This window comes from Lycium barbarum, chromosome 12 (genome assembly GCF_019175385.1).
Source record: "Lycium barbarum isolate Lr01 chromosome 12, ASM1917538v2, whole genome shotgun sequence".
Taxonomy (NCBI): Eukaryota; Viridiplantae; Streptophyta; class Magnoliopsida; order Solanales; family Solanaceae; genus Lycium; species Lycium barbarum.
In genome coordinates, this window is record NC_083348.1 from 82942985 (window position 1) to 82969399 (window position 26415).

At 35.5% G+C, this 26415-nt stretch overlaps 3 protein-coding genes and 1 non-coding gene across 4 annotated transcripts; 2 read left to right on the plus strand and 2 right to left on the minus strand.

The window, feature by feature from the left end:
- Positions 1-583: 583 nt before the first annotated feature.
- Positions 584-4272, plus strand: LOC132623849 (peroxidase 19). The gene is made up of 3 exons (XM_060338660.1): positions 584-1244; positions 1712-1912; positions 3490-4272. The coding sequence occupies exons 1-3, from the start codon at positions 972-974 to the stop codon at positions 4069-4071; spliced, it is 1056 nt and encodes a 351-aa protein (XP_060194643.1). The 5' UTR covers positions 584-971; the 3' UTR covers positions 4072-4272.
- Positions 4273-11011: 6739 nt separating this feature from the next.
- LOC132621246 (uncharacterized) lies at positions 11012-15594 on the plus strand. Its single transcript, XM_060335435.1, has 7 exons — positions 11012-11151; positions 11235-11326; positions 11405-11471; positions 13633-13663; positions 13901-14041; positions 15311-15336; positions 15433-15594. Exons 1-7 carry the CDS (start codon positions 11017-11019, stop codon positions 15493-15495), a joined length of 555 nt encoding a protein of 184 aa, XP_060191418.1. The 5' UTR covers positions 11012-11016; the 3' UTR covers positions 15496-15594.
- A 92-nt stretch (positions 15595-15686) lies between these two features.
- Positions 15687-23775, minus strand: LOC132621245 (negative regulator of systemic acquired resistance SNI1). Its single transcript, XM_060335434.1, has 15 exons — positions 23524-23775; positions 23378-23444; positions 22244-22337; positions 22064-22153; positions 21890-21967; positions 21689-21757; positions 20997-21078; positions 20831-20880; positions 20487-20708; positions 20344-20414; positions 20195-20264; positions 19912-19977; positions 17508-17660; positions 17195-17328; positions 15687-16454 (listed from the first exon to the last, which is right to left on the minus strand). The coding sequence occupies exons 1-15, from the start codon at positions 23639-23641 to the stop codon at positions 16382-16384; spliced, it is 1437 nt and encodes a 478-aa protein (XP_060191417.1). The 5' UTR covers positions 23642-23775; the 3' UTR covers positions 15687-16381.
- Positions 23776-23812: 37 nt separating this feature from the next.
- On the minus strand, positions 23813-23885 carry TRNAE-CUC (transfer RNA glutamic acid (anticodon CUC)). Its single transcript has one exon. It is a non-coding gene; the product is annotated as a tRNA-Glu (tRNA).
- Positions 23886-26415: the final 2530 nt, after the last annotated feature.

Here is a 26415-nt window from a genome sequence, read left to right on the forward strand (position 1 = left end):
TTGCTGTACTTTGGAAAGCAGATCAGTTAAATTTTGTGTTTATGACCCATAGCTTAGTCACTGTTCCACTCATCTTTCACCTTTTACTTACTCTCCTAACTTTTTTACTTATCCAGATTCTAACATAAGATTCTCTTAAGTGTACGACATAACTTTGGTCATCTATAAGAGCACTAGCAATCTAACGGTAACAGACGGTTGCATCCATTTGGTCCCCCACCCCCCCAACCCCCACACCCAAAAAAAAAAAAAAGAAGTAATAGTACTATATACGTAAGAAGTTAAAACAGTCAAGTGAATGAAAGAGTTGTAGATATACTACCAATGCAGTTATAAACGCGATTGAGGGCTAGCTCACAGTTCATGAGGGGGAGAGCTTAAATGGCGTCCATAGCATAGCAATTCCTTTCTCCTTCCCCTCTCCTGATGTAATAAGAAAAAAAGGAGCAACAACAAATTCAGAGAAATTGCTCATGTAGTCCCGATGAAATACTTGAAACTAACTACCCTTGTTAGAGAATTATGAGTTTGTTTTATTTACCTGATGAAAGTAATTCATACGTATCATGTGCTTAAACTGATTTTATAAATAAATAGTTACACGATTTGAATAAAATGATTGAAATTAATTTTCTAAATAAATATTTACGTGTTAGAATAATGGCTATAAATTATTCTACGATGATCATTGGTCACAAGACTCACAACTACCGTAACGAAATAGGAAAAAAAAAAAAAAAGAAGATAGAAAATGGCTAAGAAGTATTCACCTGATGTTTTTCTGTCTGCTATCATATTTATTACTTATGTATTCCAATATTTATATTGAGCATCCCCTCACGGGTCCATGATTCTCTTTGGAACATGACTACTTCTTGTCTGTCTATAGCAGTCACCTTTCGATTTTTCCTATATACTACTACTCTCACTGTTTCTTATTTTGTCTTAGCCACTAAACGAAACCAATAACCATGTCTTCTTTCTCTACTTCTTCTGCCACCATTTTTATGTTCCACTGTTTCTTCTTCTTCCTCAATTTACCCTTCTCCAATTCCTTGCCAAAATCCCCACCGATCAATGCCACCCTCAGGCGGGCGCCTCGACAACTCTCTGTTAATTACTATGCGAAATCTTGCCCTCAAATTGAATCTCTGGTTGGCTCAGTAACCTCCAACATGTTCAAAGAATCCCCTGCTTCTGGCCCTGCCACCATTCGCCTCTTCTTCCATGATTGCTTTGTTGAAGTAAGTCACAATTTACTAGAAGCTTTTTTCACCATAATTTGAATTATATACGAGGCTAGCGAGGTTAAGAAATGCTGTAAGTATTGAATTCCTTCTATTTGTACAAAGTCTTAATGGACAGAATTATTTGATACCTACGGAGGTGGATTCATAATTTAAACTTTAAGGGTTCAGGATGCCATTAAACCACTAGCCATTTGAGTTAGTCGGTTTGAAATTTAAAATTTGTACATATTTAATAAATTTCTTAACATATATACAGAGTCTGAGCTAAAGCTATCGAGTTCTGCCGAGTCCACTGGTGAAACTAGGGTACTGAAAAGGGTTTGTCGAAAATTACATTGTATATACAATATTCAAATTATATTTTAATATATAGTGGGTGTTGAATCACCTTGACTTCTATATGTCCTGCATTTTGGCTTGTGAATTTATTGTTCTCGTTAACTTTCATCCTTTTGATGCAGGGGTGTGATGGTTCAATATTGATATCAAGTAAAGCAGGAAGCAAAGAATTGGCAGAGAAAGATGCAGAAGATAACAAGGATTTAGCTAAGGAGGCATTTGCAGGCATATACAAAGCCAAAGCTGTGGTGGAAAGCAAGTGTCCTGGTGTTGTTTCCTGTGCAGACATTCTTGCCATTGCTACCAGAGATTTTGTCCACTTTGTAAGTACTAATTCAAATTACTACACAAGTTAGTCTACTAGGAGTATAGTTTAAATGGTACTGTGGTTTTTTTTTTTTTTAAGCTGCATTATCATGGAAAATCATGGCCCTCATATGTTATAATTAAAAAGGAAAAGTAACAGATAAAAACTCGAAAGTTTGTAACCTAAATTCATATAAGAAAATCCATGGTTCAGATGTTTAGGTTGAATACCTCATAAGTTCATTACTTTTCAAGATAAATTGTGAGCTTATATTCCCACTTTTATGATAGTCATAAAGAAGCTATAGATGAGTCCTTATTGTAATAACAAGTTTTTACCTCTTATTTAAAGTTAGAAAAAATCTCGATGGAAATACATGTATGTCTTCAATTATTCCTCAATAATTAAATGATCTCAGTTGGTCAAAATTGATATGTAGTTTTACTTTATTCTCCTACTGATGTACAGTTCTTAATTTCCTATTTTCGTTTGAATAATGCCTAGGAGTAGGCACTATTGCCTTCCTGTTGTACTTAATTTGGACAACGTACGGCCCCACAAAATAAGTCGGGATAAAAAGGAAAGAGCCATTTGGTCTTCTTTCTTTTTTCATCGAAATTGTCTCCTCCTCATAAAATCTAATACTAGATGCTATCAAGATGCCTTATCCCCTCTTTCCAAATGATTTTATTTAAGAGAGAATCAAACGGTTCTTGAATGTTTAATATGTAGAGGCAAATAGTCCAAAATCGTGCCGTGCTTTTTTTTTTTTTCCACATAAAAGCTGAAAATAGCTGCCCAAGTTTTGGCATGACCTGAGAAACAAGACAAAGGTCATATATTTATCTTTTGTCAATTACTCCAGTAGTCATCTATATATATGTGGTTTCAGAAGATTGGCTTTTCTCCACGGTACCAAATTGCAATAAACATGGTTCATTTGCTAGCAAGGACCTGACTAAATAGATATTATTGAAATACATGTGAGCTACATTTTGTTAATGTTATTCCATGGGCTCCAAATGAAATCTTGGGATAATTAACAAGTCTTTGACTTGTCTTTCTTCACACTGGATGTTTGAAGAAGGGGCAGATGGTTTAGAATGGCCAATTGTCCCAACTGTTGTCACCTTTTGCTCCACATTGACTACTGATGAGCGGAAAAAACAATAGACGAACTCGAGAAAGAAAAAGAATGTACTAAGTAGTAGTACTAGCTAATATTTTATGGCACACGTGAAATGAGAATGGAATTTTAGGAACTTTATTTCATGAAATTGGAAAATTACAGAGTTCTATACATACTTTTATACTATCAAGTTACTCATAAACTAATTACAATTTATTATAGATAGTAAATACGGTGTTATTTAGTAGGTAAAATCACACTGATAATGTAAGTTATACTTATTTCACACTAATTTAAGTTATGTACATTGATTATGTAAAATTTTCTTTATTATAATTCAATATGTTATACCATGTTAGTTATCATTTCTACCGCTTTATTAGTTAAAGTTTATCGTAAGACATGTAGGTAATTATTTCATAAGTGATCTAATTGTATAAATATGTGATAATTGCCTTGAATAGGTTGGAGGACCATATTATCAAGTGAAGAAAGGAAGATGGGATGGAAAGATATCAAAGGCATCACGGGTGCACTCAAATCTTCCTCAATCAAACTCAACAGTGGATCAACTTTTGAAACTTTTTTCCTCTAAAGGACTTAACCAAGAGGACCTTGTGGTCCTATCTGGTGCACACACTATTGGTTTTGCACATTGCAAACAATTTGTTAACAGACTCTATAACTACAAAGGGACCAAAAAACCTGACCCTAACATGGATCCTAGGCTCTTCAAGGCCCTCAAAATGTCATGTCCACAATTTGGTGGCAATATTGATATTGTAGCACCCTTTGATGTGACAACACCTTTCTCATTTGACAATGCTTATTATGGCAATTTGGAGGCTAAGTTGGGATTGTTGGCTTCTGATCAAGCTTTGTCATTGGACCATAGGACTAAGTCTTTGGTGCAAGATTTGGCAAAGGATAAACATAAGTTTTTTAAGGCTTTTGCTGATGCTATGGAGAAAATGGGAGGTATTGGGGTGAAAAGGGGAAGAAAGCATGGGGAATTTAGAAAAGATTGCACTATGCATCATATGTGAGTTTTGGTTGTTGGATAATTCTCCTAATTATTCATTTTTTTCATTTGATTTTTTTTCTTCTTGGTCCTTGTTTTTTTCTTTTCTTTCCTTTTTCTTGAAGGAATCTTGTACTGTTTGTTCACATCTATGATATCTCCTCAGAGACAGAGGAGAATGGAGAGTGAGATTGTGACTAAAAGAAAAAGAACTTTTCTTAAATAACTCTTCTTTTTGTCCTTTATTATTATTTTCTCCTCCCTCAATTAGATGATTTTTTTTGCAAAAAACAACAAGATTTTTAAGAAAGTATTTACACAATTAGGTCATCTAAAAGTAATTAAGCTAATTTTATTTAACAATAGTATTGATTGATAATTTTTAATATATGGTAAGTCAGTGGTGGAGCCAGAATTTTTACTAAGAAGATTCAAAATATAAAAAAGTAAACATAAGAAGAAGCCAAAGGGAGTTCAACATCTAATATATATATACATAAAAATAATTTTAACCATATATAAATAGTATTTTTTTCGCTGAAGGATGAACCCCTAGGCCCTATGTGGCTCCGCCCCTGTGGTAAGTAACCAGTTATAATAAGTATGTTAAATAACACTATGATGTAAGAAATTCATTATGTGTCATCACGTATAACTTAAATAAAAAAAATACATGAATGGATAGTTGATTTTCCTCCTAATTATTACTGCATTTTCTACATCAAAGTCAAATAGGAGTAGAATATAATAAATTTTGAAGATATTCCTTTTTTTATTTTTACTATTTTTTTAAGGCGAATTTCATTTATGTTTCCCAAAAGGGAAAAAGAGGAACAAATAATACACATACTGTTTTTTTTTAACTCTCAAATGTACGAGTAGCTGTTCCGGAATCTTGAGAATTTGACACAAAAGTTTGAGTTGAAGAACACAACAGAAGAGAAAAAGGGATTCGATACTAACAAAGACAAAGAGTGTTCTGATTACAAAGAAGGGTTATCAAATGCAAAAAGGTCATCAGATGCAAATCTCATTTATCCACATTGGGCTTCTTCAACTCGGGCTCAATTTAAGCATTTGGACAAAGGAGCAGCCCGTGTACAAATTCAAGATGAATCTGAGCCCAACAAAGCTGTGGACAGATCTGACCCAAATCTGGCCATACAGCTTGGTGAAAATGACACCTGTGCACACCTGTACAAAATCAGAAAATCCCATCAGTACAAAGAATAAAAGCTTGTTAGAGAATTAGTCAATAGAAGACAGACAAATATGTATGGGATTAATTGCTTTCTTTATTTGTTTTAAATACATAGGCTTGTATATATAGGGGTACTTTCCATGATGAAATACACAAGAAATATCTCAAATTTACTGGTTCATTAAATATTATATGGTATCAGAGCAAGGTTAATATCACCTGCTCTTCTCATCCTATTTTCATCATCTTCACTCATAACTCTCACCATGGGTGACAATGAAAGAAACACTACTTTGCCACCAACTCAAACAGCCATAGAACAAACTAAGCAGTCAACCATTGATCTTTATCACCCATACTTTCTTCACTCATCAGATTCACCATGAATGGCCTTGGTGAACAATCCCTTTGATGGTAGAGGATACCAGGGATGGAAAAGAACTGTGCTGATAGCACTTTCAGCAAAAAATAAGGTTGGATTCATCACTGGTGCTCACACTACACCAGATTCAACCTCATCAGACTTTCACCTCTGGAGCAGGAGCAATGACATGGTCACATCCTGGCTCCTTAACTCACTTTCAAAATAACTGGCTAATAGTGTGATTTACTCCAGATCTGCTAAGGAGTTATGGACCGGCCTTGAGCATAGATTTGGCCAATCTAATGGAGCTAAACTATACCACTTGCAAAAACAGTTGAGTAGTTTGGTGCAAGGAAACTCAAACATAGCAGCGTATTTCACTTCACTGAAGAGGTTATGGGATGAATTGGAATCTCTCAACTCTGATGTAAAATGCAACTGTGTATGCATTTGTGAAGATAAGGACAAGCTGAGAAAGTCTCTTGAAGATGAGAAACTCATTCAATTTTTAATGGGGCTGAATGATGTGTATTCTCAAACAAGAGGAAACATATTAATGATGAACCCTCATCCTAATATTAATGTTGCTTACTCTCTACTTCTTCAGGATGAGAATCAGAGAGAGGTTTATGTCAATCCTCATTCCTCTACTGATTCTTCATCCTTCATGGTCACTGGTCAAAACTACAACAACACAAACAGAGGACCAAGACAAAATTAGAGGTTCCCTATGAATAATCAAAGGTCAGGACAAGCTAATCAAAGGAATGGAAATCAGAGGATTCTTCCAAAGTGGAGAAAATCCAAGTACAATCCAAATGTCTCTTGCACATATTGCAAGAAAACATGATATGTTGTTGATGACTGTTACAGGCTCATTGGGCTTCCTGAGGATTTTCAATTCACTAAGAATCAAGTCAAAGCAAATGGGGTTATAGGAGGTGAGGACCTTGAAACTATGACAAATGAAAATCCGGACCTGAACTTCATAGGCAAGCATCTCAACAAAGATCAACTTGCACAAGTGGTTCAGACAATCAAGCAGACCAAATTTGGTGGTGAAGGAACATCGGGAGGAAACTCAAAGATAAACTCAAATGCTGTGGCTGGTACTATCAATAAATTTTTTGGAAAATGCTTATCTGTTTATAATTCCTACTCTTGGATCATAGATTCGGGAGCATCAGAACATATGTGTTACAACAAAGATGTTTTTCTAGCCATGTCACTCCTAGAAAAGCCTTTAGATATAAATCTTCCAAATTCTCATAAAATCAGTGTCACTCATATAGGACAGGTTGCTATCTTTCCTAATATCATCTTAAATAATGTTCTACATGTTCCTAGTTTCAAATGCAATCTATTGTCTGTTCATAGGTTTTGCTATCAATTTAAATCTATTCTTTTATTCACCTCTCTTGCATGTCTGTTGTAGGGCCCTTTAATGAAGAGGCCACAAGTTTTTGGTGAAGCAAGTGAGGGCATCTACCTACTCAAGCCTAGTGCCTCAGGATCTGTTTCATTATCTAGTGTTAATGTTCCTAGTTTTACATTAGAAGATAGTAGTCATGATGTTTCTGTTTCTATTCCAGTACCAGTTTCTTTAAGAAAGCATAGTGATGGTGTTTCCTTTCTATTAGTGCTAATGTAAGTTCTGATGTAAGACTGGCATATCAGGCTGGGGCATTTGCCCTTTTCATCAATGAAAAACATCAGTTTTATTTTATCTCCTTCTATTTCTGATTGCTTTTGTGACAATCAAGACTGCCCTTTTCTTTAAGTCAATCTTCCACTAAGTCCATTTTTCACTTGATTCATGTGGATACTTGGGGACCCTACAAAGTACCAACTCACAATAATTTTAGATATTTTCTAACTATTGTTGATGACTATAGTAGAGGGACATGGACTTTTCTAATGAGCAACAAAGGAAATGCATTTTCTGTTTTACAAAATTTCCTACAAATGGTAGAAAGGCAATTCCAAACTAAAGTGAAAATTATAAGGTCAGATAATGCCATGGAGTTGGGAAAAAGTGTTGCTGGTTCTGTTTTTCTACAATCTAATGGGATCATTCATCAAACATCATGTGTGGCCACCCCTCAACAAAATGGTATTGTTGAGAGGAAGCATAGACACTAGCTTGAAATTGCAGGAGCATTACTGTTTCAGTCAAGAGTACCTACTGGTTATTGGGGAGAATGTATTATGACTGCAACATTTTAGATCAACAGGATTCCTTCTAAAGCTCCTCAAGGTAAGACACCATATGAGAAATTGTATGGTAAAGCACCATCTTATGAATTTCTAAGGTGTTTTGGTTGTCTTGCCTATGCTTCTACTTTGGCACATAACAGAGGAAAATTTAAACCTGAAGCAAAAGCTTGTGCATTCTTAGGATATCCTAATGGACAAAAGTGGTATAAGTTGCTTGATTTGAAGACTAAGGTTATTTTTGTCTCTAGAGATGTCCAATTTCATGAAACCATTTTCCCTTTCAACACAGATTCCTTATCAACTGATCAGTCTATTTTTCTTCATCCCATTAGTTCTTCATCTCCTGATTTTCCAGAACCTAGAGTGGATCATTCAATCCCAGAAACAGAACCACCTACTTCACCTTCTGATATCTCTCCTCCCACTCCAGATTCTCTCATCACTCCCAATATTTCAACTTCTTCAGAATCGCCTATCTCATCTATACCTTCTAATATTTTATCTCAAGATCAAGTCCCTCCTACTCCTACTTCAATTCCTAACTTATCACCTTCCCATAATATGGCCACTAGACAATCTGCTAGGATGAACAAAGGACAACTACCCTCTTGTTTGAAGGATTATTATTGCAACAACATTTTCCTAAGCAATGTCACTGATTTCTGTCTCACAGCACCTGGTCATCCTATTGTGTTACCAATTTCTGTTTTGTCAATTACAAATCAAAAATTACTTCATTCTGTTTCTCATATCAAAGAACCAAGTATTTTTTATCAAGCTAATCTAGATGTTGGATGGAGGAAGGCCATGGATGTTGAATTAAAAGCTTTGAAAAGCAATCACACGTGGGACATTGTCCCTCTTCTTAATGGTAGGAAGGCTTTGCCTTGCAAGTGGGTTTATAAAGTGAAGCATCATTCAGATGGTACTATGGAAAGGCTAAAATCTAGACTGGTCATCAGAGGTGACATACAAGAAGCAGGGATTGATTATCATGAAACTTTATCCCCTGTAGTTAAGATGACTACTATTAGATGTTTAATTGCTGTTGCTATTAAGAAAAGGTGGCCTATATCACAATTTGATGTGAACAATGCATTCTTGCATGGAGATTTGCGAGAATAAGTGTATATGAAATTTCCTCCTGGCCTAAAGTCTACTTTTACTGATCTTATCTGCAAACTAAGGAAACCCCTTTACGGTTTAAAACAAGCATCTAGGCAATGGTATGCCAAGCTTGCTGGAGCTTTAAATTTTAAAGGATACATTTCATCCCTCAATGATTATTCCTTATTTTTCAAGAATTTTGGGGGTTATACAACTATTGTTGCTGTTTATGTAGATGATATTCTAATTACAGGCAATCATTCATCATAAATTGACATGCTTAAAGGATTTCTTCATTCAGAATTCAAAATAAAGGACCTTGGATCTTTACACTATTTTCTGGGAATGGAAATCATCAGAGAACAACAAGGAGTGGTAATCAGTCAAAGGAAATATACCTTAGATCTTCTCCATGAATTTGATGTTTCACACTTAGCAAAAGTTGCTTCACCACTGGATCCTTCTTCAAAAATCACAGCTTCTTTAGGTCAACTTCTTTCTGACCCCACTTTGTAAAGACATCTTGTTGGGAAGTTGAACTATCTAACCCACACTCGACCGGATCTCTCTTTTGTTGTTCTAACCCTTAGCCAATACATGCAAAAACCCACAACTACTCATTTTTCAACAGCTTAAAAGTTCTTCAATATCTTCAAAATGACCCGGGTCAAGGTATCTTCATGTCTTCTTCACCCAATTTTTCTTTAATAGCTTATTGCGACGCCGATTGGGCTTCATGTCGCGATTCACGAAGGTCAGTGAGTAGTTTCTTCATCAATTTAGGGGATTCACCGATTTCTTGGAAGTCCAAGAAACAAGATTCAATTTCTTTGTCCTCAACCGAGTCAGAATATCGATCAATGAGACGATTAGTCACTGAATTAACCTGGCTTCGTCGTTTGCTAACTGATCTATCCATTTCCCCTCTTCTTCCCATTCCTATCTTTTCCGATAGCCAAGCGGCAATTCACATATCTCGCAACCCTGTTTTTCACGAGCAAACCAAACATGTAGAACTCGATTACCATTTTGTTCGGCAACAACTCTTATCTGGTTTGATTTCCCTTTCCTTCATCCCTTCCAAACAACAGCTTGCCGACATCTTTACCAAACCCTTACCTGGACCTTACCACAATTCTATTCTATCCAAGTTGGGTGCGACTTCATCACCCTCTAACTTGAGGGGGGATCTTGAGAATTTGACACAAAAGTTTGAGTTGAAGAACACAACAGAAGAGAAAAAGGGATTCGATACTAACAAAGACAAAGAGTGTTCTGATTACAAAGAAGGGTTATCAAATGCAAAAAGGTCATCAGATGCAAATCCCATTTATCCACATTGGGCTTCTTCAACTCGAGCCCAATTTAAGCATTTGGACAAAGGAGCAGCCCGTGTACAAATTCAAGATGAATCTGAGCCCAACAAAGCTGTGGACAGATCTGACCCATTAAAAGTTGATAAAACAAATCTGGCCATACAACTTGGTGAAAATGACACCTGTGCACACCTGTATAAAATCAGAAAATCCCATCAGTATAAAGAATAAAAGTTTGTTAGAGAATTAGCCAATAGAAGATAGACAAATATGTACAGGATTAATTGCTTTCTTTATTTGTTTTAAATACATAGGCTTGTATATATAGGGGTACTCTCCATTGATGAAATACACAAGAAATATCTCAAATCTACTAGTTCATTAAATATTATACGGAATAGGAACAGCAATCACTCAATAACCCGAATAGGAACAGTAGGAGCAGCAATAACCCAATAACCCGAATAGAGCCTGTTTGGCCAAGCGTTTGGAGGCTTAAAAGCACTCATTTCTTTTCTAAAAAGTGTTTATTTAAAAATTTAAAATGTTTGGCCAAACTTTTAAAAGAGAATAAATGATTGAGAGTAGCATAAGCTAAAAAAATAGTTTGTTACTAACAATAAATACTTTTAAGAAAATACACTTATAAATATATTTCAAAAGTTTGATCAAATACTAATTAATATTCAAAAACAAATTTAAATTAATTATCAAACACTTCTACTTCTCATTTAAATTACTTTAAAATAAACACTATTAAAAAATATGCTAATTTTAAAAGCTTGGTCAAAGAATAACGAAATCCAGGGCCGTGCTATATTACGGCATAATCGCGCACTTCACTTGTCAGATCCAAAAATGAGGGCCGTAGTCCAGCGTGTTGCTTCAGCCAGTGTAGAGGTCAAAGTCAAACCTCCTATTTTTTTTTATATAGCTAGGAATAATACTACTTGTCATTGCTCACCTAGTACGTAAATTGGCAGGTGGAAGGGCGTATTATATCAGCAATCGGGCCGGGCTTGCTGGTTCTCGTGGGCCTTCATGAATCAGATTCTGACTCCGATGCTGACTACATGTAACTTAACTGTCACACTAGTACTACTTCGATATGCTTAATAGGAAATATTTTCTGTTGATGTTTGTAATATTGCAGATGCCGGAAAGTGTTGAATATGAGACTGTTCCCAAATGAGGAAACTGGAAAGACATGGGATCACAGTGTAATTTTCACTCTCTGTTGTGCTGGTTAATTATATTGATCAACGTTACACCTTTGATTCATTTTCTATGGTGGTGTTTGATTGAACTCAAAGTTAAAATGTTAATTGACTTGTGTATTATATTAGCAGTAGTGGAACAAAAAAAAAAATACTCAAGTACTGGCTGAAAGGAATTTATTCACGGCAAATTCTAAACTTGAATTTTCTTCAAGTTGTAAAAGTTTATTAGTAGTCGCATTAGCACAATATAATTTTTTGTGCTCAGATTTCTGCTATTATCTGTTATTTCATGTGCTTTGATTATCCTGTGTTATCTGTGTCGCTTGCATTATTTCATTTCGTATCGCTTTGAATCTCTTAACCTTATCTGACTTCTTTTTATGCTTGTATTGAGCGGAGGGTCTTTCGGAAACAGCTATCCTACCTTGGTAGGAGTAAGATCTGCGTACACTCTACCCTCCCCAGACCCCACGATGTGGGATTTCACTGGGTTGTTGTAAAAGTTGTTTAGAATGATAGTATATGTCAATGAAGTTATGTCAAAAGATTTACAACATTTCAAAAATGAAAAGTGTGTGATATAACTTGAAATGGATGGAGTAGTTTATTTTTAATTTTCTGATCAATTCATTTATACATTCCATGTAGTCATGAAGCTTCTCGCTGTAGAGTGAACACCTTTATTATGAGCTTTTGTTGCTATATGATGGAATTTTGAATATTTATTCTTGCCTGATATAATATGTGTGGTTTCTGAGTGTTGATTTTTACGGCTATCTACTGCCTGTTTAGTACCATTATTAACCGATTATCTGATTGGACATTGGAAATTTTGGCTTGAATCATTGCTTTATTATTTTGTCAAAAATTGACCTCCTATGCTAGTTGATTCTTAGAAGGTATACTGCTGATAAGCATTGACACAGAATGGTTCATTTCATGAGATGAACCTTTGGCTGCATAACAAGAGTATTCCATGTCCAATTAATTAGAGGAAAAGAAAGAGTGTATACATACAGCGTTCATATAACCGACGCCAACTAATTTACCAACTGTTTTGTGATTGAGGTCTATTTGATTTATTGAACTTGTTGCTACCTTATACACTGTAAAAGGAAGTAGGATAAAATGGATAAGTTACTCCCTTTGTTATTAACTGGAGGTTACATTTGTTTAGAAAATGAGAAGTTCATCTTTGCAATGTAATGGTGTATTCAATTTTTTGACTCTGTTGCTTTAAAAAAATACTTGCTCTCGTTCGGCTTTTTAACTTCTATTGGAGATTCTATGAAAGATGGGAGATTGTATACTCTAAGATTGCAAATATGATTCCAGTTTTCTGAAATTTTGAGACAAAATCATGGCTCGAACTTCAGACAGAACAATAAGACGAACTGCATTTCTACTTCACAAAGAATGTAAATGGACCATTTCTTGTACTCCCTTTGTGCCATTGACCATACTCTCTCCGTTCCATTTAATTAGACCTATCTTTCTGGTCCATTTAAAATAGTTTGGCCTAGTTTTTTAAATGACAAAGATTTTCTCCTTTCTCTACTAAACTTGATGTAATAACCTATTGAACTTGTCATTCTTATTAGACTCCACAAAAGTCAAATAGGTTTAGCTTTTTGAGATGGATGGAGTGCGTTGATCCCATGTAAGTGTTACCAAAATACCAACTAGAAACTGTGGCACATATTACATATGTGAACATCATTTAGAGACTTTTCATTTCTTGCATATATATTATTTGATGAAAAGTGTAAGGATTAAAGTTCAACCAAAAATTGAATGGCATTGTCATGGAAGATAATGTCTAAAAAGCAGAAAGTAGGATATAGAAGATCTTTAACCCCAATAGATCCTCAAGCTAGTTATACACTTATTAAGAAGTTTGGTGTTTAAACTCTTATGCAAGACTAATTTGAATATGTCACCATGTTATTGGGGATTTATAGAGTAAGAATATCATTGTTCCTTTTCATATCTTGTCAGAGTTTCTTATGCATCGTTGTAAATGATGGACTGATGGTAGTATTATTGCATAACTTGGACATTTAGAAAAATAGAACTGTACTATTTACTGCGTAGAACTGTCATTTAGTTTTATGTCACTGCTTCAGTATTAAGTTTATTGGCTTCTATTGTCCATTGGCAGGTAGTTCAGAAGAATTATGAAGTTCTATTAGGTAACTGTTTTGCTGTACAAGTTCTCGCAATGGTCAAGTCTTAAAGATATGATACTTTGAAACTCTATGATGGGAAAAGCATCAAACCATCTCAAAAAAAACTCTATGATGGGAAAATAATTTACAGTGGCTTTAAAGATGATGCATTGACTGTCTCAATGATGAGAAAATAAGTTAAAACTTTGATCAGGGTGTATAATGATTTACTTGTATGTCTAATACTACTGGATGGTGCAGTGAGTCAGTTTACACTCTATGGGATTATGAAGGGAAACAAGCCGGATTTTCACGTCGCAATGCCTCCTGAGAAAGCGAAACCCTTCTATGCCTCTTTGGTTGAGAAATTCCAGAAAGCTTACAAACAGGATGCAGTCAAAGGTGAATAATGTTTTTTCCGTGAAGTCTCCGTTTTGATCTCCTTTCTGTTATCAATTGTCCTACGAAAAGACAAAAGTGGACATCGCTTTCTGACTCTCTTGTTCTTTTGCTGACTGGCGTCTATATTTTTGACTGAACTCCTTCCTACGTCACTTTCATAACAAGTTAGCACCAGTTTCAGGCTGTCAACACTACTATTTTGCCTCCTGCGGGATCTCATTGCCCTCAATGCAGATTACTTGCTTATCTTTACTCCGTGCACAGGCTACACATGTTGACAACTTGATCCTGAAGGTTCTAGTACAGAATGCTAATACTTTCTTTTTTCCTTAACTCAACCTTGACAATTTCAGCTACAAAAGGGAAGAGTCATAAACTTAGTGCGGAATTTGCCTTAAACTAAAGAGATCTAATGTGGAATTTTGAAATATGTTCTAATCTGTAATGGCGTGATACGTGGGCCTAGCCCCTGCTGTGAGAAAGAGCATTAAAGAATAATTTCCTCATACTAGAATACTTGTATATCATTACATCTGGAAGACAAGGCCAAATTTCTCCAGCCATTGTGAGATATTCTTCTACGTATTTGAAGTGTTTGGATGAGCTTCTACAAGCCTAAGCTTTTAGATTTGTGTTCAACATCATCCATGCAGCCATACTCACATCTGATAACTACTTCACTGGATAAGGCTGTTGGTCTTGCATCCATGGTGTTTCTCTGTCAACTATTCATTGTTAGGCCTCTTATATCTGCTTGGTGTAGAAAAATGTCGCATATATCTGTATCATAGATCTTAAAACTGAACTATTATCTGCCGTCTTTCAAAATCTCCAATTCTTGAAGATATTCTAGTCTGTAGGTAATAAAGTAGTTCTTCATCGGTATGACTGTTCTCTCGAGACGGTTTAATGGTTTCTTCTGCATGTGCAAAGAAGTTATATTTCTCTCTGCAGTGGTCAAAGATTGGCTGGCTTTAATGCTCCTATTCTTGTTATGACTGATGAGGCCTAAAGTATTATATCCTCTTATTTTATGATTGTACTTGTTTAGTCACCTTAGATAAGCTCAGCTACTTGACTGAATGCTTTATGATGTTGTGGGGTGTCAGATTGCCTTACTGGCTTACTCGGTGAATAATGAATCCATAGGAGTAACGTCTGCACTTCAAGTTTCTTTCTTTTCCTTTTGAGAATGCTAAAATTGCAGAAACTGTATATACGAGGTGCCTACCTATGTAACTTTTTTGTTTTTGTTTTGATTTGTTGCAGATGGTGTCTTCGGAGCAATGATGAAGGTGAAGGTTCCCGAAAATATTAAACATCTTTTTAGCTTTAAAGTTCAGTTGAACCGGGCGTTGTGCTCAGACTTGTGTATTTGTTTAATTTGGCAGGTCAACTTGATCAATGATGGCCCTGTCACTATGCATCTCGACTCAGCACAACCATCAAAATGAGACTGAAGCAATTGATGAATTGATTCCTAAGCACTTCTGTAGCTATTTGATTGATAAATATCAAACTTTACCTCATTTAAAAAAAGTTTGATTGATAAATCTCACGTTCTGAAAGTAAGCAACAAGAAGCGTTGGGTTATTCATTTATAAAATTTTCGTAATCTGAAACCTTGTAAGGAGTCAAAAGAGGGTAAAAGAAAAACAATTACTCTTCCTTAAGTTGAAGAAATGTAAAGAAAGTACCCAGGTGGAATTTTGTTATTCATACATGAATACACTCCAAACTCTTTCACTTGAATTAAAGTATGATGAACACAAATTCAGTTTATGGCTCTTATCACTTGTTGAGATAGCTGCAAACCAAATCGCTAGTACGCTGCATCAAAATCGTTCAAGGACATCCTGCAAATTGCCTCCGAGCAGACGCACCACCTCTCATAAGCCCATGACGCTCCAACTAATTCATCAAACAGTTTCAATTGAACAGGATATAACATTAGACTTTCTTCGTTTTTTCACTAATGATATTCATTTGCCAATCTCCTTAGACAGTGCTATATTTTTTGGTTTTCCTTTAGCTACAAGAGTGCCTCCATCAGTTTCCATTGCTGTCAAAGAGGGCCTTAGTTCACCAGCCAGAAGTTATAGAAACTAATAATGCAAATCTATTTTGCTGTCATATAGTGCCGTTGCAAAATTAGAGGTGAATTAAATTTCACCAATCACCATAGAAGGCACATAGGTAAACTGAGGTTTCCTTGACCAACTTTTTACCCCTATTGCTGTGTGAAAAAATCATTAGGCCAACTTCAAGAGGTAGGGGCTTGCTAATTGCGTCCATTTGAACAAAATATACATCATCAGCAACAAATAGTAACCATTTCACTTATGACTTAGTTGAAAGAATGGTTGCTGCTGTAAACACCGCTTCTCTACCAAAAAGTAAAATTTCTGTGTTCCTGCATCATGATATGTCAACTTATTAACTGATGCAACAGTATATTACCATGTTAGTATATAGTCTGAGGCATCAAATAAAGTTTTATTCTAATACTACGAATCCATAAGGAGAGGAAATCCAGGATTGCGGAACAGAGACTTAAATGCACTTAATAGCTAAAATGGCTTTTTCAACACTTCGCCAGAATATGCAAAAGGAATTCTAGCTGGGTACACCCTGTAATCCTCTCTTGCTGCTTGTTCTTTTTCCTTCCTAGCTACGAACGATACCAGGAATTCTAATTTATTAGGACTTATATCTCACCCAGTTGTTTTTCTAACTATAGCACTAATCCAAATCAAAGGTTAGCCCTTCTAATCATAATTTTCTGGATCAAACGTGCCCTTTTGATCTTATTTCCGGATTTGTATCTCATACCATTTAGCTCTACATGGAACTACGCACCTCAGGTACATGTTTCTGCGAGAAGCTAAAGTAATAAGATGAACGTGATCTATGCATAATTCACAGGGGAAAAAGACAAATATAGTACTTCAATTGTCATCTTGCAGATTCTTATGAACTTCATATTTGCCCAGATATTAGGGAATCTAAAGCCAGTAGGTGCCTAATTCATTAACGTGAAGCTTGTGCAATGGGTGGTTCCATAAATATGACAGCGACAGAAAAAGAAAAAGAAATTAAGAATATCTTGAGAGGTGAAAGCAAACCACTCAACACACACCAAGTGAACCTTACTTGTTTTCTTTTCTGATAGCTGTAAAAGCGGCTATTATGAGCTTGCAGATTTCTGTGAGACAGCTTCCTTTAACTATCTCTTCAAAATCATGAACATGTTCAGCAGAAGATTCCACCGATACTGACAAGTAGGCCTATAAGAGAATGAAATACTTATCCTGGTCAGGAAAAGATAATGATTATCTATAACTGAACTCAAAGATCTTTTTGCAGCAACGTCTTCTGGAAATTCTGCAAGTGAATTTACTATTCAAGGAATCAAAATTGGATATCCTAGAAGTGAACAAATTTGTTTGCGAGTAAGAAGAATCACCAAAAAGGCATGTCCTAGAAGCAGCTGGGCAACATCTGTTCCAACTTTTTTTATGATACTCTTCGTGCTGCTGCTATTTGAGAAGCACTTCAAAATACCTTCAAATGTGGAATCATTCACTTGACTGTTTAATCTCCTCGTACGAACAGAAGACTGCAACGAGTAAATTTAAGTGGTTTTAATAAGGACTGCAACATGGAGTACATTAAACTGGTATTAATTTCTCAAAATTCTAGCTTGTAACCTCTGCATTAAACCAGGCAACATCAAACAAAGATGGTGAGAAAACCAAATAGAACAAGCTTTCTGATAGATGACACCTCAACCAATATAAGGTACAGGGAACTAAAAACAGAACCAAAAACAAAATTGGGGCATGAATCTTTTGAAATTCCTAAAAAAGGAAACGCAAACGAGTCATATGTTGAAAATGTTCAACTTGTCAAAACTCAAAACTAAGGACTTCTGCAATAGTCCAGGGAACTTGCTTGTATACCATTTCCCATAGAGGAGCTACGGAAAATTTATGCCCCATATTTTCCAGCTCCCAATAAATATTTCCATAAAGCATCTAGGCTGCAACCTCTATCCATACTCGTCGAATGTGATGAATTGAAAGCAAAAGCTCTTGAATATCAAGACATTAAGCAACAGACTGGTTCCACAATCATGCCTAGTACTTCAACTATGCATCGACCAGAGTCTAAATATCTGTACAGAAATTCATGATTAAATTTGAAAGAGATTGGCAGGTGCACTGGTTAAAGGTAAATAGTACTTTTTTTGATAAGTCTGGTTAAAAGCTATGTTGCTCGGACTCGAGTACGGGTATCAAATAAGGGTACGGATCTAGAGGTCGGATTTGTCATGATATAAATTTTAAGATTTGTGGGTACGGATCCAGGTACGGATACGGGTGCGGGGATTCGGAAAAAAATAATTCTAAATTCTAAAATTGAGTTATAAAACCTAAATTATGAGATATTATGTGGAAAATTTGAGGAGAAAATATTGATCAAGTTATTCCATTTTCTTCAATTTCACAATAGTAATAGCTTTTGTTTTGATTACATAAATTAATGAATCTGTCCAGAATTTCTCCCTCGATTTTGGTCAAAGTACCCAAAATTGGTTGACCAGATCGGGCACGGATCCCACACCCACACCCATGTCGCGTCGACACGGGTGCCGCACCAGATGTGAAGAGTCTGAGCAACATAGGTTAAAAGTAAATATCTTGATAAAGAATTTCCTACGCTTACATGCACGACTTCACATTTCTGCCATCAAAAACAAAATGAAGAAACCAGCACGATATGAACTAAGACAGCACAAACGAACAGTTGTGTTTAGGAAGTATATGGAATGCTAGAATGAGAAAGGAGCCATCTGCTATATGCTAATGTCTAATACTAAGTCTCACGGTAAAATATCTACAGAGTCCAAGGATTCCTCAAGCAAAGGTTATGAGTCTTTGCCTAGAATTTACACACTATTTAACAGCTTGGACATCTCCTGAATTTAATGTCTTGACAAATTAACTATCAACTCATCCCTGTATTTATATATAAAATGAGAGTACACTTCTTGCCTTTAAACTGAATGCATCATGCTGCAACAAAAAATAGGACTGAGGACATCTAGATAGCGTCCAGAAAAATGTCACTACTCACTACAGTCAAGTCTCAACTCCCATGAAAACGTGTACAAGTACCAAAGCTTCACTAGAAGTTGACTTTTATGTGGTAGCAAGAATCACAACGATCACGGCTTCAGCTTATGAAAACATGTAAATGTCCTACTAAATGGAGATGGAAAACCTTTTTTATGCTTTTCGAACAGCAGATCAATTCAAAGAAGTGTGGATTATCCCAGTGGGATGGTTGGACAGCATGGACCAAATAGCATAAGTATTCAACTGAAGGGTAGGACACTTCGTATGACTTACCTACACCTGCCGTTAATAGTGTCACATGATATTGAGCAGTATGAACCCAATAATCGAAAAAGTGGAAAAAAGGTTAATAGGATAGAAGAAGAGGTTAGTAGAAAAGGTTAGAAGTATTATTGAAAGCATGGGAGAGGTATGTATCAGTAGCATACTATCTAACATCCCAACAATATTTCATGTCTATCATGCATGCATCTGGTCCTATCACCAAAAAGTTAGAAAGAACCCAAAAATCCAAACAAATAAAAGAGCAACAATAACAAAAGAATGCCAATAACAAAATACTAAGCTTCATAATGAAACTAAATTCAATAAACTAAAACACTGCCCCAATCACGTATCTAGCCTACATTCCACTATAAAATTCCTACCAGGTGAACGAAGTGGAGATACTTCCACTGTCGGTTTTAAAATTTGTTAAGATCTGTCATGATGACAGAAGAATGCGTTTACCTTAGGCGTGTACTTTTGAAAATACTGCATGATCATTTTTAGCTTCCACCAGGGGTCATCAAAGACCTGCAGAAAATTGTCTCACCATATAAGCATTCTCCTTGAGAAGGAAAATGCATCAGAATGCCAACGAAACATGTAGTGTAACAAAAACTCAAAGTCTGATTTAGCATTTGTGATGTCAGATTTACAGGGACCACGTAGAGAAAATGTTAATATCTTCCCAATAAAGATACTAAGTTTCATCTCATTATCCTACTAAAGTAGGAAAGAAGGACATTACCTGAAAAAAGGGTGAGAGCATATCAGAATTGTAAGCGAGCTCATCCAAAATAATCTCTGCAGCAGGTGTTCTGCACCATCTCTGATATCAATCACATTTCTCAATCTGATGGTTTTATTTAAAGCAAAATAGTTCATTCAACGAAATACCTCACACCATCAGCTCTGTTGGTAAGGCCTTGAACATGTGCCACGTTCCGTGATATATCCAGCTCCATCATCTAATTATGAAACAAGTCACAGTTAGAATTGGTCAAATACATATTTTAAGGAAGAGAATGTCATGAATTCACCATTCTGAGGAGCTTCTTCAGATAGATAGAAGTAGATCGTTTGAGTTCAGGTAAAGCTAGTACAAAAGCAGCAGTGCAATTATATGACATTTCGTTTGAATGAGGTGCCAGTGAATCCAAATCAGAGGTGGACTCAGATTGGTCAGATAAGTCAGAGCGCACATCACATATAACCGACAGACAGTCCTTGACTAAGCCTTTGTAGATTAGTTTTCTTGACCCCTGAACAATGCGTGGAAGACAAATAAGTAAAGGCATCCTACGCACACCTCAGTGATCTAACACTTCTAAGTAGAAATATTCCAGACAATTAAAAATGGTAACATTTGAAAATGAAGACATACCAGAAGCATGTTGAGCAACGAATCCCGCAAAAGGGTCCAACTCATCTTCTCTGTAAGACGAATCTTTTAATGATGGTTTCAAGAAGACCTCTTAAGGTGCATGACACTTCATGAGAATTAAAATCCTTTTTGGTAATGAGAATTAGAATCCTCCGAAAATCATTACCTTTAAATGCATTATTACGAGGCACAAAGTCTGCTTCAAGCACACCGACAAGATAGTGAAGTAGTAACATCTTCCTTAATATCTGCAGTGGGTCTTGTCAGATTATTTGATTAAGATACAAAGACAAGGTAATTCTTCAATGACACTATGCACAAATTCACGAACCAACTGGCTGACAAAAGATAAAACTACAAAATTGACCTGTGAATTTTCTTTCTTAAAGAAACAATTAGAAAATTGACCTGTGAAATTATCTTATTAGTCAAAATTGTCAGTGCCATGTTCAATTCAATGTACATCCACAAAGGAATTCGATATGACTATATATCCAGCGTCAAAGCTCAATAGAAAAACGCACGCCGTTGGTAGACAAAGAAGGGTCAGAAGCTAACTGAACATTCTAGCACTTTGTTAAATACTTCATCCTCACCTGGAGATACTGCTTCAGTGGTAACATGTGAGATACAAATAAGTTTTATACTTCATAAATACCCAAGGAAATGGCAACATCTGTGCATAAATCAAGGAAATTGTGAAAAGGTCAATATGGGCCAAAGAACCTGGCCGCCGGACTAAGTGTAGTTGAAATTTCCACGTCTACTGGTATCTCAGCTGGCAAGCTATGATAATAAAAGAACATACACTATTACAAAGCATAGAGTTTGAAAGAAAGCTTCAATAGAGTAGCTGACCTTTGTTTCTAATGCTTTTGACTTCTGGTTGATCATTTTCCCAAGTTCTTGTATTAGTGAATGAAAGCCCTAAAATCACCAGAAAGATTAACACCACCAAGATTCACATGAGCGGGATAATAAAGTTCAGTAAAACAGTAAAATGCACATAAGATATTGGTGTAAATGTGTGATATAGCCATTACATACAATCTGACTCACCAAGGGGTCAATTGATCCGCTTGAGCCTTTATTTGCTTCCTCATCCCTATCCAATCCTAGAGAAAATGGACACCAGGCCTGACAAAGAGTAGCCAATCATTATTGAAGTTAATATTGAGAAAACAACTCCGTCTGGGAACTACCGGGTTTTCAAGTGTCAGAGGATAGAGATACCTCTTCAACTGAACCAGGTTCATTGAGAATGGTCGGTGGCAGACATGATTCTGGTTTCTCCATTTTGGGCAAGCACACCCTAGGAAAGCGCTAGATTCACCAGAAAATACTTCCCAAGTAAGAATGTTAAATGCGGCAATAATATAAAACTTAAACGTACTAAATACGGCAACCTCGTACCTTATCCAACTCATTTAGAAGTTGATAACTTCCCATTATTAGCTCAAGTGAAGTCTCTTCCTTCAAAATTTGGAAAATCGCTTCCCGCATTGTGCTGTTCCAGCATATACGTAAAATTAAATGATAGGAACTGTGCGTGGTAACTTGAAAGCTAAACTGACACACATTTAAGCTGAAGGAGGAGGGGTGGAAAAATCAATCATGCCAACTACATCGCAGCAAAAGGTTTCTTCTTTGGCTTTTCTTTTTGACGAGTAATGAGCAAAACGTTATATTGCCACAAAAGCTGAACAAATACAAGCAACATAAAGAGGCAAAAGTCATAGACGAAAAGATGTTTTCACAATCATCTATACAAAAAGGGAGAAGTTCTATGGACTCCGTAAGTTTACAGAAACGAACAAACATTTGAACTAGAACTAAGACCATGCAGATTGACAAAGAATACAACTTAATTATAAGTAAACTAAAAGTGATCCTATATATCAATCAGTAGATGTAATAAGAAACTCCGCACTAATATAGACAATTGACTAAATTAAAGACTTGCAACAAACCACGACTACAATTATCACATATTTCTTATTACAAGAGAAGGAAAAATAATTAGAGAACGGAAAGGGGAAAAGGAGAAGCTGAGATAAAATCTTCAGTAGCCGAAAAGCAGAAGTAAAAGGTGTCATCTTTTATGCTGGTAAAACACAATGTGTGAAAGGAGTATATAAGTAGTCATTCTTAGAACCCGTTTGGCCATGTATTTTCACTTTATTTGAAAATCAGCATTCGGCCGTGAAAATTCCATATCCTGTTTTCACTTTGAGTAAATTCAAGCAACCAAATATTCTTTGCAAAAACTATAACCAAACACAGCTTCATCTTATCAATAATTCCAAATAAAGTGAAAGAAAAACAAATTGCAATTAACATGATTTTCAACTTCATTTCTCCTCAAATCCACATTAAGATGTTAAATTTCTAATATAACAAGAATATCAAGCACTCATACCACAATAACTCTCTCTACATAGTTCAGCATATATATATATATATAGAGAGAGAGAGTTATTGATAATGATAATATCATACAATATATTATGCAAATAGAAAGAGAGAGAAAAAGGGGGAAGAAAATACATAGTAGGTGGTGTTCCATTATGTGGAAGTAACGAAGCAGAGCGAATAGCTTCCAGAAATACAAGACCTACACGAAATTTGTTACACAATGAAGAAAAGAGATGAACAAATGAAAGGAAAAAAGTGAAGTAAAAAAAGGTAGTTACTATCGTCATGGCGGTGGTGAGAGTCTCTATTGAAACCACAAGTGTCCAGAATTGCCATTGTGTTCTCTTCTATTCCTCCATTATTATTCCTTCCCCTCACTCTCTTTCTCTTCTCCATTTTTTTTTTCAAAACCCTAGGAAGAAACGAGTTGATTCTCACTCCCCTCTTTGGTTTTTTCCCGCCACTGTAATGCGGTGATTCAGATGGATGTTATAATCGTTTAATTTTATTGGTATCTGTCACTGAGGAAACAGGCCCCAAAAACATAATTTAAGTAAAAAAATTGAATTCCGTTGCCGGGACTTGAACCCGGGTCTTTCGGGTGAGAGCCGAATATCCTGACCAACTAGACTACAACGGATTCTTGTGCGAAGTTTCATATGATTTTGATTTTCTTTTCTCTTCACAAAAAAAAAAAAACAGAAGTGTCTTTTCATAACAGAGGAGGATCAACAGTCCACTTGCCTTCATCATTCAAACATTCAATATGTTATGGGTGGCAAAGGTGTTATGAGCAATTTTCTAGGACTACAACAATAATAACATACTCAATATAATTTTACAAGTGGGGTTTGAGGAGAGGTGGTGTGTATGCAGTGTTATTCCTACATGTGAGGTAGAGAGGATGATTCCTATACATCCTCTGCTCAAGTAAAGTATATCAAAATTAAGTACGAAAAGGAAATACAAAAAAATAAAAGAGAAAGAGAACAATAGCAACTACAAATTAAATAATATGGTAAACGAAGCAAAAGACCAAAGTGAAGGAAACAATATGCAATAATAAAATAGATGACTAAGATAGCAGTAGAGTAGTAATAATAATATGGATAAGAAAAATTAAACAATGCTCGATTACCTACTAACCGTCTAACCTAATTCTCGATCTCCACATTCTCCTATCTAGGTCATGTCTAATCACCGCCAAAACTTAAAAGTAAGTTTTATAAAGTGATTGTTAGAGAAGCCATGTTAAATAAGGCGGAGTAATGATGGGATTCTAAGTAGATATAAATTTGCATTTAATATCATATCAAGTAGAAAAAGTGATTGTCTTGGGTTTGTGTTGATTAGGAGAGTGTATATTTAGTGGCGTACGCAGAATTTTTAATAAGCAGTGTCGCATTTAAGATGTGACAAAAGAATATATCACTATAACGACACAATATTAAAAGGCTGCATCTTTTGTAACACTAATATTCCAATCTTTCATACTCAACAAACCATCAGAGATTAAATACAATTGACAATAAAAGTTATTTTGAGAAAACTTGTGATTCGAGGTTGAAATTTACGTGTTTTAAAATGTGTTTTTATTCTTGCATCATGGTCATATTGATAATATTTTCGAATGTGAATCTTTTACGGGGATCAACTTTCAAGGAACTTAAATCAACTCTCACTTATCAATGTTTTTTTTTTCCGACTTATTTCCTCTTTCTTCCAAGCAAGATGAATTTTGAGATGTTAAATTTGGTTTTAAAAGTTTGCAAAATATTTTAGGAAAATTTCTCCACTTAATTACAATTTCAAAAAATCAATTTAGAAAAAATTTAAATAATTTCACAAAGTGCACCAAACAAAGGAAAAACAATGAATGTGAAGAAACTCTAACCGGAGCTTCGCACCAAAATATTACAAATTTAACAGGAGAACGAATAATTAAATTAAGTCATATTTTAAGCATGCTTGAATAATCAACATCTTTTTAATTTCCTTATCAGTCTCCACGAAATGTAGGTCAATTACTAACTTTAGTATCTCAATTAATATTCAATACCAGGCTACCAGCTATAAGGCTCTAAATATTTTTAAGAAAAACTGGAAAAAAAAAAAGAAAAACAGTGCTTACTGAGTATTGAACCCCCGACATCTCAGACACATTAGGCTGCCTTCACAGCTAAACCAACTGGCTTTTACTGCCACGGTTTGTCATTTTAAGCCTTTTATTCATTGGCTTTTTTTTTTTTGGCATGTAATATATATCTACGAAAATTTTCGGACGAAGCCATGTCGGTTGACACCAGTGGCGGATCCAGGATTTTCACTCAGGGGGTTCGAAAAAAACCAACAAAAGCCAAATATAAATAATAATAACAATAATAATAATAATAATAATAATAATAATAATAATAATAATAATAATAATAATAATGTTGTTCCTAGGAATCGAACCTAGGACGCTATAGACAATTTTGAACACCCTAGACTATTTGCATTTGTTCAGGATATTCAAAAGTTAATATATGTACATAATCACAAAAAACCTACCCTATATATACATTATATTTCTTGCCGAGGGTGTTCGGATGAACACCCTCTCTACCCTGTAAATCCGCCCCTGGTTGACACCCCTTCATACAAGGTGTGTCCGCCCCTGTGTATATTAATCTCTACAAATTAAAGGACCATGAATCATGTATATAAGTATATGATTTTCTTCGTTTAGCTAAGTATAAATGTTTAGAGTACACTGGATGAGATTTGACTGGGGACAAAAGAGTTTCGTGTTTTCCGAAAATGTGTAGGATCATATCTACTTTCTGAGTCTAATAAGCTTTAAAATCTTGATTCTGACTTGAGATACTCAATCTTGATTCTGACTTGAGATACTCTTACTCATGAGTGCATAGCTTGGACGACTCATTTATGATATTCCAATACAGAGAGAGAGAGTACGCAAGAGTACTTATCTAAGAATTCTTCCACTCAAGGGTGTTGCTTAATAGGTTAGTGGTTAATGAAGTGGTTGAAATTCATGAGGACGACTTAGGTACAATTTTTAGCGGGAAACAAAAATACTAGGTGACTTATTCTCATTCGTGCAAGCTAATGACTATGTGATCATAGTTATCTGATACCTGTAGTAGATAACATATATTTCGTCAAAT

Excerpts from the sequence above, each read along its gene's own strand:
- LOC132621246 (XM_060335435.1), top strand. The coding sequence starts at position 11,017 with ATGCTAATTTTAAAAGCTTGGTCAAAGAATAACGAAATCCAGGGCCGT. Across the intron at positions 11,327-11,404 it reads GACTCCGATGCTGACTACAT|ATGCCGGAAAGTGTTGAATA; the intron begins GTAACTTAACTG and ends GTAATATTGCAG. Across the intron at positions 13,664-13,900 it reads GAATTATGAAGTTCTATTAG|TGAGTCAGTTTACACTCTAT; the intron begins GTAACTGTTTTG and ends TGGATGGTGCAG.
- LOC132623849 (XM_060338660.1), top strand. The coding sequence starts at position 972 with ATGTCTTCTTTCTCTACTTCTTCTGCCACCATTTTTATGTTCCACTGT. Across the intron at positions 1,245-1,711 it reads TCCATGATTGCTTTGTTGAA|GGGTGTGATGGTTCAATATT; the intron begins GTAAGTCACAAT and ends CTTTTGATGCAG. Across the intron at positions 1,913-3,489 it reads CCAGAGATTTTGTCCACTTT|GTTGGAGGACCATATTATCA; the intron begins GTAAGTACTAAT and ends TGCCTTGAATAG.
- LOC132621245 (XM_060335434.1), bottom strand. The coding sequence starts at position 23,641 with ATGGAGAAGAGAAAGAGAGTGAGGGGAAGGAATAATAATGGAGGAATA. Across the intron at positions 22,338-23,377 it reads AATGGAACACCACCTACTAT|CACAATGCGGGAAGCGATTT; the intron begins GTATTTTCTTCC and ends ATGCTGGAACAG. Across the intron at positions 20,709-20,830 it reads CGTTGCTCAACATGCTTCTG|GGGTCAAGAAAACTAATCTA; the intron begins GTATGTCTTCAT and ends CGCATTGTTCAG.